The 13,169-nt window shown below is 38.5% G+C and overlaps 2 protein-coding genes across 2 annotated transcripts; both read right to left on the bottom strand.

Moving 5' to 3' along the window:
- Window positions 1-2,263: 2,263 nt before the first annotated feature.
- On the bottom strand, window positions 2,264-5,402 carry LOC125587841. Its single transcript, XM_048759103.1, has 2 exons — window positions 3,089-5,402; window positions 2,264-3,007 (listed from the first exon to the last, which is right to left on the bottom strand). Exons 1-2 carry the CDS (start codon window positions 4,007-4,009, stop codon window positions 2,396-2,398), a joined length of 1,533 nt encoding a protein of 510 aa, XP_048615060.1. The 5' UTR covers window positions 4,010-5,402; the 3' UTR covers window positions 2,264-2,395.
- A 1,340-nt stretch (window positions 5,403-6,742) lies between these two features.
- LOC111203880 (protein CHROMATIN REMODELING 25) lies at window positions 6,743-13,042 on the bottom strand. The gene is made up of 21 exons (XM_048756954.1): window positions 12,783-13,042; window positions 12,151-12,516; window positions 11,782-11,868; window positions 11,447-11,687; window positions 11,255-11,380; window positions 11,098-11,154; window positions 10,933-11,019; window positions 10,455-10,550; window positions 10,220-10,270; window positions 9,867-9,941; window positions 9,698-9,784; window positions 9,465-9,556; window positions 9,250-9,382; window positions 8,731-8,850; window positions 8,533-8,646; window positions 8,351-8,434; window positions 8,175-8,252; window positions 8,032-8,090; window positions 7,695-7,878; window positions 7,381-7,479; window positions 6,743-7,265 (listed from the first exon to the last, which is right to left on the bottom strand). The coding sequence occupies exons 1-21, from the start codon at window positions 12,962-12,964 to the stop codon at window positions 6,960-6,962; spliced, it is 2,724 nt and encodes a 907-aa protein (XP_048612911.1). The 5' UTR covers window positions 12,965-13,042; the 3' UTR covers window positions 6,743-6,959.
- Between the last annotated feature and the right edge of the window lie 127 nt (window positions 13,043-13,169).

The following is a 13,169-nucleotide window of genomic DNA, read 5'->3' as shown; positions in this document are numbered from 1 at the left end:
TGAAATAATCTTCCCGGATTTTGAATTGTTTTTGAAGTGAAACGATTCACTGCCTCACCGCAATTGCATCTTGTGGGAATTCCCCGTTGTTTCGCGAGGCGATCTCTTATAGTGGATGAAGAATTTACTGAAGACATGAGGGAGTCGATCTCCAACTTTTCGCCGCTGCAATCTCTCTGTCGAGGAAGAATGAGGAAGAAAAGAGATTAGGTCAAAAAATAACCAAAACTACGTCGTTTCATACTCCCATAATGCGTATTCTAGCTAAGGCAGAGCAGAAAAAAGTCACTAAATTTATCGATAACACCACAAGAACTTTGTCTTTGAACCCTCTAAATTAGTGTTTAAACATCTATCAAACATAGTGGACGGACGTACTTAGATAGTGACCAATGTACAAAAATAATTAATGAATAGGTGTGTGTTTGAGGCGTTGGATTAATTTGTACTTTGGTTTTAGTTAAGGATTTGGTTAGAGTATGTCTACGGTTATGGTTTTAGAGTTTGTTTAGGGTTAAGGGTTTGACTATGAATTACGGATTTAGGGTTTGTTTAGGGTATGATTAAGAATCATTATTGTAATATGGTTTTAGGGTTTGGTTAGGGTATGTCTATGGTTATGGTTTTAGTTAAGGGTTTGTTTAGGGTTTGGGTCCTCAGGTTTTATGCTTTTGTAGCACACAATTCTTTATAGGGTTGTTTCATAATTTATACAAAATCAAATCTAGAGTTGTTTCTCAATTCAAATCAAATACCAAAGCCAAAGTTGTTTTCTAATTCTAACAAACCAAACTACTAAAATCACAGTTAATCAATCATCCTCGAGGTCAAAGACCTCAGACCTCTCCCATGGTGAAGGCACATATCGTGTCATAACCTCAGCAAAGATGGGGTCGTGTGCAGCCTCCCATAAGTCCACTCCAATCTTCTGTCTACAACCCATAATGATTTCATCATCCACTAAACTGACGTCAAGACCAAGCAGCGAGCATTCCAAGTGCTTCAAAGCGTATGCACCGCAATCACAACAACTTTTGTTCAATCTCAACTTCATAGGCACATCCACGATAGAATATGATGAGAAGAGTAGCTGCTTCTGTCTTTCTTGTGGTGCAATGGACTTCACTATCCTAGGAATGATAGCAGCAAACTTCTCAACGTACTGTCTGTTCTTTCCCCGACCGCAATCAAAGACTTCCACTTTTCTTTCAATGATGTTTACACAGACACCAACCCAGTGATTACCTGAGTTCGAGTCCACAAAAATATGTAAACGAAGAAATGTATACTAGGATGTAAAAAGAACTGAATGGTTACCATTTACAAACAGAGGAAAGTAGAGTCGATCAACATCAACACCCCAAACTAGATCAGTCTGCCCATGAGATGGAAGCTCTCCTCTGCCGTACCCAAGAAGGAAATCAGGCAATTGATAGGCTTTTTTGTTTGGTAAAAACTTCTTGTATGCAGCGTCTACTTGGAGGCAAAACATAGCACTCATGAAAGCAACACGGCGAGGGGCCCAACGATTCAATGTAGTGTTCACACGCCATATAAACATAACCGCATCCATCTCCTAAAAATTTACAATGAAAGTTAAGTAATATAGCATATAAGAAGTATTAGGAAGATAAATTCACTAAAGGTTAGTACAAGATTCATTACCTCGTTTCCAAGCCATTTTCCAGCACTTACTACTCTTGTAGCTACAGACAAATTAAAGCATGTAGGACCAATTGTTAAAGGTATAGGCTTTAATGCCCATTCCGTGAATCCTTTCCATGACTCTTCGGAGATATAATAAAGTGACGCCTGCGGAGAAGCATCTTCTGGCAATGGTGAATCGCTAAGCTGAAGTCCATGACCTTTTCTTTTGCACCATTTCTCCCACTGTGACGGCGGTGGAGCTGTATTCATCTCTGTCTTTTCTTTCTTTACTGGATTATCCACTGAACCTCGGACCGAAGTCATTGGAGTCCACCAGTCTTCTTCTTTTTTGTCCTGAGATGGATCAAAGCCTGGCACATACGACGTCTGAGAAAGCCCTTCAACCCCTTGCGTACCTATCCCGCGACCCATATCATCTGCTTCACTATAATTCACATCGAATGTAGTCTCGGAACCATCCTGTTATGTCACGACAAATAAGCAATAATTGAGACACCAAAATACATTATCATTACATAATTATTTTACATAAAAGTTCCAGACCATTACATAAGTTCAAACAAGACACTTACAAACCAAGACACTTAAACACCAAGCACACATACAAACCGAGACCTTATAAAGTACAACAAAATTCAGGCCGATAACTTAGATGCCAATAAAACAAACAGACACGCAAACCACGAACTTAAACAAGACAAAATAACATTGAAGAGGATGGTGAAGACTAGTGTTTGTTTACCCCGCGTGTGGACCTCCTCAACGGTGCCTGGCTCGTCGATGGCTTTGTCGGTGAAGGCTCTCCAAGCTCAACTTCAACGCTGGCTTCCTTACGTGATTGTTTAAGCTCTGTCCGCATCTGCTCAAATGTCTCGGCCATCTGTTTCTGTATCCTTTGTTCCATTCCAGAGAAGTTGTGCTCAAACAACTGTGTCATAAAAGCCTTCATGTCTTCATTAAAAGGAGCTTGCTTTGCGCCACTTGCGAGAACCTTATGCTTTCTCTTCTCCATACCACGATCGGGAAGCCTCTTTTTACCCCTCTTTGATCTAGAACCAACGTTTTTTGATCCTTTCGGAGTCTGAAAGTCGTCATCACTCTCGGCTGCTTCAACATTCACGCTTGCTTCATCATTCACAGCTGATTCGTCATCGAGAGATAAAGAAATCACTTCATTTTCTTCAGTTTCCCAAACATGCTCACTAAAATCATGCCCCTTCTTTATCATCTCCATCAGAACCTTGATTCTATCATCCTCCACATCATCATCTCTGCGAAACGCCTGAGCTTTGACAACATCATAATTTCCTGTCCATGAGATGTATGGGTAGATGTCATCCTACACAAGAAAGGGAAATACAGTTAGATACTAAATACTCATTTCAAACCGGAAGGAGTCGTCATAAATAGATAAAATTACCTTGGGTGTAATAATCTCCTCCAAGCGAATGATCTCCTCATATGACACCTTCGCAGCTCCCATCCAGTTTATGCATCTAGGACCGTCCTTGAAACCCTTATCCAGCTTTTTTCCACAAAGCTTCCCAATTTTTGGTATCGCTTCCATTGCCCAAATCTGCAAGGCGTATGAGAAGCCATCCAAGACATAGCTAGTGGTCTTTTCCTTCAGTTGGGAACGATTTTTGGCTATTGATTTGCAGAGAAGGTCATAAGCAGCAACTCCCCAAGGATACCTTCGAACTCTGTCAAGATCCATGACCACCGCGATGTACTTCAGGGGGATATTAGCCTTCTCATCTCTCGCCAATACCACACAAAGAATGATCGCCAAGTAGATAAGACGTATGCGATCTGCATTCCTCCACTTCTTTACAGCTTCCTTGTCCTTAGTCCACAGGTTGAAGAGTGTAATTGTTCCATCTTTTCTCCTCAAAACCTTGCTCCAGAAACCACCATCATATTTCCACTCTTCAAACTCCTCAAGCGAGATATGAGTATCGCATTCAAACCCAGTTACGGCGTGGAACTCTTGCAATGAGAATCGAAGCGGTCTCCTCGCAAAGACAAACCATAGCTCGTGCTGTAAGAAACTCACCAGCTCCCTACACAAGAAGCTGTGTATCACCCTGGCAGCGTATCCAAGACCATTCTCATGGAGCTTAAAAATCTGATGAAAAACCGGGTCTTTCTTCACGACATCCAACTCCTTTGGCAGCCACGCTTGGAACTTTCGGATTATGTAGTCGATCCTACAGTTGTTGTTGATCTGAGTAACTCGGGGCTCCTCGCCCTCCTTAAAAAGCCTCTTCGGTAGCTCCTCAGACATAGCTACAAACCGTGACAAAATTGTTAGTTCAACATGTAAAGGTTTCAATATCATCACACAAATAATGATGTATAAGATGTTTAACCAATCCGTGAAACAAAATTAGTTTAAGAAACACGCCAAATCGTTTTTAAAAAAAATCAAGCTTTAATGGAAGAACACTTCGATTTCGTTTAATATGAGAATCTGCAGATGTAATCCAATACCTTATGTGAAGAATTGTGAGATTGAGAAGCGAAATTGATGGAAGAACACTTCAAAAATCGATTTGACCCGACGAAGAGGAAGAACGATTCGCAGCCGTTGTGTCTTCAGTGAGATCGAAAAGGATGGTAACGGAGACGAGAGTAGAGACCACGGGCTGATGAAACACCGACGAAGAACAGAGCTTCTCACCGTTGAACCCTAAATCGCCGTGGGAGAGCGACGACTCTAAGACGGAGAAGACAAGGAGAAAGGGGAATTAGGTTTGCGGCATCCCGCGTCTCCCTTTTTCCCATTTAGTGTTTTTTTTTATTTTTTAATTTTTATAGATTTTAATTTTAACATTAAAATCTATTACGAAAATTATTATAATTTATAATTTAAATTCAACATAATTGGTAAATTAAGGGTACTTTGATATTTTACAAGATCTAAAATCCTATTTTCCCAAAATATCTTCTAGAAATCATAATGTGACAAATCCAAGTTCAAAGTGTCCTATTTATCTAATTTTCCCTAATAAATAATTACTCAATAATACTTAGTTACAGACAAACAGATGAATCAATCAAGGAGACAGAGTACTGTAGCATACTGTAGCACCAAATGAGCCATGTGAGTCTGAGCTGTAAATGTTCGACTGATCAAAAGCCCCAAAAACAGAAGACAATATCTTTTTAAAAAAGAGGTAAAATCTATATTTTTGGATTCAGACTTTAGGGTTTGACTAAAACTGTGGTAACATTTGTCCTATTGTGACCCTCACGTGCTTCAGTTCCAGTCCTAATGGAATTTCCCCACGTTTCTTCAACTAGGGTTTTAACGCGTGGCGCTTTAGACCAAACCAAGCTCGTTCGGCTTACGTAACTATTTATGTGCAAACCATTCATTTACCCAAAGTATAAATGCCATGTTCCCTTGAGTGCAATTTCGTATCCAGCAAGTTTTTCGGATCGAGTTTTTTCAAGTGATAATGTGTTTAACTCCCATCTCATTGACTACTAACAATAACTAGACATTATCGACAATCAAACCTAGATACATTATCATATTTTGCATTTTCTTAAATAGTCTGAATTTACCAAATTGCATTAGAGAAAAATACAGAAATAGCAATAAATCAAGTTTTTGTTCCCAAACTAGCACTCAAGGCCAAAAGTCACAAAAATAGCACTTAATGTTTTATCAAAAATCACAAACTTAGGGTTTAGAGTTAAAGGGTGGGGTTTAGGATTTAGGGTTTAGAGTTTAGGGTTTAGGGTTTAGAGTTTAGGATTTAGGGTTTAGGGTTTAGGGTTTAAGGTTTAGAGTTTAGGGTTTAGGGTTTAGAGTTTAAGGTTTAGGGTTTATGGTTTAGGGATTAAGGTTTAGAGTTTAGGGTTTAGGGTTTAGAGTTGAGAAATGAGGTTTTGGGGATAAGATTTCAAATTTTGAAAAATAAAAAAATTAAAATTTTCAAAGGATAAACTTAGAAAGATGCTATTTTGATCATTTTAGTTTTTGAGTGCTATTTTTGTGATATAAACTTAGAAATTGGCAAATCTCCAAAATAGCACATTTCTAAGTTTATATCACAAAAATAGCACTCAAAAACTAAAATGACCAAAATAGCACATTTCTAAGTTTATCCTTTGAAAATTTTAATTTTTTTATTTTTCAAAATTTGAAATCTTATCCCCAAAACTTCATTTCTCAACTCTAAACCCTAAACCCTAAACTCTAAACCCTAAACCCTAAACCCTAAACCCTAAACTCTAAACCCTAAACTCTAAACCCTAAACCCTAAACGCTAAACCCTAAACCCTAAACTCTAAACCCTAAACTTTAAACCCTAAACCCTAAATCCTAAATCCCACCTTTTAACTCTAAACCCTAAGTTTGTGACTTTTGATAAAACATTAAGTGCTATTTTTGTGATTTTTGACCTTGAGTGCTAGTTTGGGAACAAAAACTTGATTTAATGCTATTTTTGTCTTTTTCTCTTAACTATATTGTTTTTATATCAAAAGTAGAGGTTTTGATTATTAAAAATGGCGCAAAGCATGGTAAGGGAATCTAGACATAGAGATAGCATTGTAGGACTTTTGTGGTGGATAAGTAAGCTGTATCTAAAGTTTATTTTGGCCGTCTTCTTGTCTCCGGTTTACTCTACACCTTCTGTCTTCTTCCTCTTACTTAAGCCTTTCTTGTGTTATTCACTTGAACAAAATAAAACAGCTTTTTACCACACTACTTTTTATTTCTTAAGACAGAAGTACTTCACAAACAAAAAGACAAACAAACAAGTCCAATTATTGTCACCATTTTTTATCGGCGTTCACCCTTTTATGTAAAACTGAGCACAATAATGCAAAGAAATAATAATCGACTTGTATTTCAAAAAGAGATGAGTAGATTTGTCTACTGAAGAAAGACCAATATCTCTGATGAATTTAACCGATCCGATTCTATCATCCTTTGCCAAAGACGGGGCATTTCAAGGACCAATTCTAAATAGCTCGCGACTTTTCGAAGCTTTGGCTTGCTTTGGTTCAGTCATTCGATCATGGTCTCATGGATTAACTAATTGGCAGTTACCAAAACTTAACACAAACATGAAACATATATTATCTCGATATGCGTTCCTATCAGAACAAATCCCAGACGGGCCGGATTAACAAAACTGTCCAAACTAATAAATATGCGAGTGATATAAACAAAGTCCAATGAATCTCACAGGAAAAAGGAAAAAAAAAAAAACTCTATTTTACCCACGATATAGCACAACCATGTCTCTCTTAAGGCTCAAAAGCTTTAAATTTCATACAAAATCATCATCGTGATTTACAGACACTTGATTTGGTCTCGGCAAAGGCATTTGCATTTGAGCACCATCAGTGTTACTAGTACAGTGTAAACGCTTATACGTAGACAACTTCACTCTTTTGTTGGTCTCGTTGGGAGATAGTGGTTGGAGCGGTTCCCTAGGTCTTTGTTGCGGTTTGTTGAAGCCACGGTTACTTACAGCTTGGTTTCGGTTTAATTCGGTTACTTCCGGTTTTGGACTAGGATTTGATTTGATGGGAATGAGCTTCCCATCTACCTGGTTTGTGAATACAAATGTAACCTGCAATGTTTTTATAGACCGTGAAAAGTTATCAGAAGCCTCTAAACTTCCTATACCGCAGTGCTTGGCTTAGCGATTGAGTAGACTGAAAAATAAACTCGGAGAGGCAACTAACCTCGTCACCAGCTGAAGCTTGCAGTATAGTATCTGGAACAGACTTTGAGGTAAAATGATGACCCCAGCTTGCTAGATCTTCCTCCAATGGAGTGCCCACCTGAGACAATTCATGGAAAAAAACTTTTTAGATGAAATCAGACAGCAAACGCATGCGTAGAGTTTGTAGCTGACAATGGAATCAGTAACAAAATAGGAATCCTGTTTTGCTATATTACATATGGCTTTCTGGTGGTAATGTTTCAGTGTTTTTTAACTCTAAGCTTTAGACAGACTGATTGATGCATGACGCAGTAACTAATCACATGAAATGACCTGTCTCTCGGAGATTTTCAACGAGTGAAGGCATCCTGCATCGTTTGCAAATCCGCCTATATCTTCTTGATCAGTCTGGCAAGCACTGTCATCAAGATTGTTCTCATTTCCTTCTTCCGTATTTTCTGTACCAGAGGCATCATTTTGGCACCTGCTGCAGCTCATCTTTCCATGGATTTCAGACCTATGAAAAAGGCAGAGTTTAAACCATTGGACTACTTTACAGTAGAGAATGTGTGTTCATGAATACTGAGATGCTTAATCAGTTCCAAGAAAGTGGACATGACAGCCATATATGAGAGGGCAAACACATCGTGAGTTCAGGGGAAACACATACCTAACATCCCCGTGGAAGGAAAATAAGTCTCTTAAATCCTCTGTTGAAAGTAAGTTTCCCTGGAAAATCAAAGATGTTGGGGTCAATATTTATGCATTGGGCATAAGCTGTCTAGTTGACGAATATAACATTCCAGCAAAGACCTGTCTAGTGCTGTTATCCGTCTGTTCATGCTGAATAACTTTTTGAAGCCCTTCTTTTGACATCTGACGCTGGTAAACCTACCAATATATCAAGAGAAATACCAGTATGAGCGTTTAGCAATTAGTCCCGCGAGCAAAAAGTGAGGTCAGTCAGTTCTGTGGGTGTGGTACATTACCTTTTCTTCAATAGTTCCAGTACTAAGAAACCTGTAGACATACACTCTTTTCTTTTGCCCATCCCTCCAAACTCTAGCAGCAGCCTTTTTGACATCGAAGTAATGAATGTATAGCACAATCAATCATCCCTTATCAACATAGTTCTGAAACAGATGTAAACGAAAGTTAAGATGATACTTACTTGTTTATCATTGGCAGGATTCCAATCGGGATCGAACAAAACAAGTCGATTAGCACCAATTAAATTTAATCCACAGCCACCTGCCTTGCTGCTTAAGAGAAATGCAAATTCATCCTACAGAAGCAAAACCCGAACCAAGTGATTAGTGATTACTCAGGTTTGTAACGAAGGGAGAAATAAATATGTAAGATCAAGTACCTTTGTTGGGTCGTTCAACCGGTTAACAAGCTTCTGCCTCTTGCTGATAGATGTTGATCCATCCAGCCTCAGATAAGGATATCTTCTTTCGCGACAGAGTTGAGCGAAAAGATCCAATGTCTAGTGCAAAAGGTGCAGGCTATTATTATTGTATGCAGACTGGATTTAAAATTGCTATCTATATGGAACATACCACGATGATGGCTTTATGCAGTCAAACAACAGACAGAGTTCAGTTATTGTGATGTTTATAAGAAATAGTTGCCTTTTGGATACAAACAGACCGATTAGCTTAGCCTGTTATAATGGCTCATAAGCCTCGGGATAACACATAGCTTATGGGAAGACTAATTCAAAATAGATTGAAACATCCATTATTGAAAAATGACAAGTAGGCCAGTAGTAACACGCTAGTGACGACCAGCAGCTGATTCTGTTCAAAATCCAATAGCACACCACAATGCTCTATGACCCCAATTACACGCACTGTCCCGTTCAAATTAAATAAAAGTAGCATACCTGCGTATAGTTTGATACAAGGACTATGCGGTCATCAGTATTCCGACGTAGGTTAGCCAAAAGTCTGGAGAGAACATGCATTTTCCCAGAGAGCTCGACCCAGGCACCATCACCCCCGGTCCATGCTCCAGATCTGAATGGATGTTTCCATTTAGATCACAAGCAATGACACACATGCAGTCACGCAATGATTCAAACTAGAGAAAGAAGCCTACCTCCCGGAGAACATTTCTGCAGGGAAAAACTCTAAGAAATCCTCAAAACCAATAGTACCAGGACTTTTGCTTTTTATTGTATCGTAAATTAGCTACATAGAAGAAAAGTACGTTTATCATTAAGCATAAATTGGGAAAGATCGAATAGATTTGTCAATCACGTTGATCATAGCACCTTAAGATGTCACAAAGATGCCTAGCAATATTGGAGAAACTTAATTACAAATGGATACCTTTGGATGATTGCAGAGCTTCTTGAGAGCTGTTATATAAGCCAAAACTTTTGTCTGCTTTGCATTATCAGCAAGTGCTCTTTTAAGCTGCATGCAGAGGCAACCATTGTATATAGTTACATGTATATTTTACATAACGTATTAAGAATGACTGTGATCAAATGCTTACATTTTTTGAGCTTATAAAATGATTGTACAAAGTGGACTGGAGAGTAGTCATCTTGCAACAAACTACTTCAATTATCTGCAAAACATCCAGCAAGCATCAAGATTTTGATGTATTTCTGAGTCCAAAATAAAGAAAGCAGCAAAACTAATAACTAGTAGCTAAGAAAAGATGTTCATTCTATTTATATTCTCATCAGATGATTATGTTCCTGCTAAAACTACATATATTACTCAGTCTGACTGACGATTCAGCATATGAAGAAGTAATTAAGCCAATTCTATTGACAGAGAAACGTTTTAGCATCATAAGAAACTTTATTCAGAAGCCTGTGGCAGATGCAGAAGGAAAGTTACCTTAGGTGGTAAATGATTGGAGAGTAATGCATTAGTTCTCCTCAATATAAACTGTAAACAAAAGAAATTCTTCTCAAGGTAAAGCAGTAAAATATAAGCAACAATTATAGTGATGCTCTATTGATCATAGTACCAAAATCATCTAAGCAAACTGCATTCGTTTTAAGAAATATATCTAGATGAAAATGAAATCTCAATGACAATTAGATACATACAAAATGCTACGAGGAATTACCTGATTCACTTTTGAACTCAGTTCTGTCGAGCGGGCAGCAGCTAAATTTTTCTCTTCCTCAGTAGCTGTAGGTTCTCTTCCACATATAATAGGTGCCTTATGTATGATATATCAAAAATAAGGATGCATCAGTGTACGAAAGATAACAACATTTAGTCAACTGAAATGAAGTTATGACACAGATAACTGCGTAAGCAGATTCTCTAATCTCAAAACTATCTTTATAAGCTTTCAACCTATTGGAATCCACAGGCTATGAAGCTGCTATACGGGAAACGAAACATAATAAATGTAGCGGCAAAGTATACACTACAAAGTAACATATGCTTTTTTTTTGTGCAACAAGTAACATATGCTAAACCTACATTTTTAGGCAAATAATCGGCTTGAGATACTGATCCTGACATAGTTACAGATGAAAGAACACGGAATGATCGAATCAGCACTAAAGGGAGGAACACAGTTTATTGTATGTCACCTCAAAATAGTGGCGAAAATGCGCAGCATCGCCTAAACTTCCTGGATTTGTAAAGTTGACCATGGCGAAAAACTCTTCCAAGTCATTCTGGAATATTCGGATGCTGAAGAATCAGAAAGAAGGGAAAAACGCAAAACATGAAGAAAATAGTGAATTTTTCATTACCTGCATGGGAGTTCCAGACAACAAAACCCGCCTTTTGCATGTCAATGAAGCCAAAGCCTGCATACAAATATGATGACAGTCGAAATCAGAAAAACAAGAGATAAGAAGTATAATTGTACAAACTTGGATACGAAATAAGTATGTATTTGCATGCAACCTTGTTAGTTAGTGTCTGGTCATTTTTCAACCTATGAGCCTCATCGCATATTAGAAGATCACAGGATCCAGTCTGGCCGAACTTGGATGAGTGCATTCGAAATGTCTCGTAAGAAATAATAAGTACCTGTTAACATTAATTAAGTGATAAGTGCACTTTTCAGAGTCTGCGAGAAAATATGCACAACTAAACCTGCAAAGCGCTTCGTGGTCGAGTGAAACTATCTATTCCAGACAAAACATCATCTCTGGTGCTTTCACAGAGAGCTATAAGCTGAATCCTGTCTCCAACCCATTTCTTAATTTCAGCTTCCCAGTTACTGACAAGACTCGTTGGTGTAACAATAATGGCCTTTTTAACCATAGGAGTCCCATCAAATCCTTGACATAGAAGTGTGTATAGTAAAGTAATGGACTGCAATGTCTTCCCCAAACTGTCAAATAAATTTAGAAGGAGCTAAGAAAATTACATAGCAAAGTATAAGTGCCCAGACCACAATATCACATAAGGGAGAAGATATATATTACCCCATGTCGTCAGCCAGAATGCAACCATTTATATTTTCCGAACCATGTAATCCTGAAACACAATCAAACATGAACTGGACACCTTCTCTGCAGCATCAGAAAAGCCATCTCCATGTAAGTAAAGTTGTATATATCCTTCGTGATGCCAGTTATAAATAATGTGACACTCATTGATTTGTTGTATAGACAAGCCGTTCACTATGGTAAAATACTGAGAACATATTACGATGTGTCAACTATCAGAAAATACTGAGATCATATGACGATGTGTTTCAACTAGTAGTATGTGAGTGCTTTGGAAATTTTAATATCGCAGCAAAGATTATAAGCAAGTTTTGATATTACTTGTTAGATAGGAACTGGATATACCTTTGATGAGGCCGAAGAAACCGGACAAGCAATGGATGCACCGAAATTCTCATGGCATCATCAGATTCATCAAGTTGCCACAATACCAAGGGTTCAACTTCAGGTGGAAGAGAAACAACTTCCTCTTCTTCATCTTTTTCAATAGTGGTTGATTCATTCAGCTTAGTAGGCAGAACAACCACAACTGGACTTGAAGAACCCCAAGGAACAAAGCGTTTCCGAGCCGAAAGGCGACGAGAAAGTTGACCGGTGGTATTATAACCATGAGAACACGGAGGCTTGAAAGGCTTCCTACAAACTGCAGCTCCTTCAGAGACTGAAAGCACCCGAGGAAGGAGTGGCTGCCGTTGCACCACCAGATTTCCCCTGTGAACAGGGCAGAAGATTCAATTCCATAACAATCAGAGAGCAATCATAATCATCAGCTTGAAGATGGAATCATAAGACGTTACTCTAGAAGAATCGCGAGCAACTACATCAAATGTTACAGAAAACTAAATTTAATCATCAGCGAAATCTCTTGTTGAACCCTAAATCCCAACCTCGAAAACTCCAGATAGACGCTTGCGATGCGAACAAAGCCTTAATCAGGTTCAAGCTCAAATTGATATCGAGAAACTTCGATTACGCACCTCAATAGATCATTTACGTTCTTGAATTTCCGATCGGCGTCGGATGGAGGAGAAACGGCGGCAAGGTCTTCGCAGTCGGAATTTTCGTATTCTCCCTCCGAGTCTTGAGACTCTTCTTCGTAACTGTCGCTGGAATCTTCGGAATCGGAAGACGAGATGACGACTTGGTCTTCTTCCTCCATTCTCGACGAAGGTAGGCTAGCCACCTACGACGACGAGTACAGAGTACGCTTTTAACGATTCTATTTGGCGGCAAGAAAGAAACCTAAAAACCAAATATTATTTTTGAAACCCAAAAAAAAAGGAATAATGACTAGAATACCCTTGAATCTAGGTTGGTTTAACCATTTAAGTTTATGATCTCGCAGTCAATTACGTGGTAATTTA

Source organism: Brassica napus, chromosome C5 (assembly GCF_020379485.1).
Source record: "Brassica napus cultivar Da-Ae chromosome C5, Da-Ae, whole genome shotgun sequence".
NCBI classification, from domain to species: domain Eukaryota; kingdom Viridiplantae; phylum Streptophyta; class Magnoliopsida; order Brassicales; family Brassicaceae; genus Brassica; species Brassica napus.
This window is presented reverse-complemented; position numbering and strand designations above follow the sequence as displayed.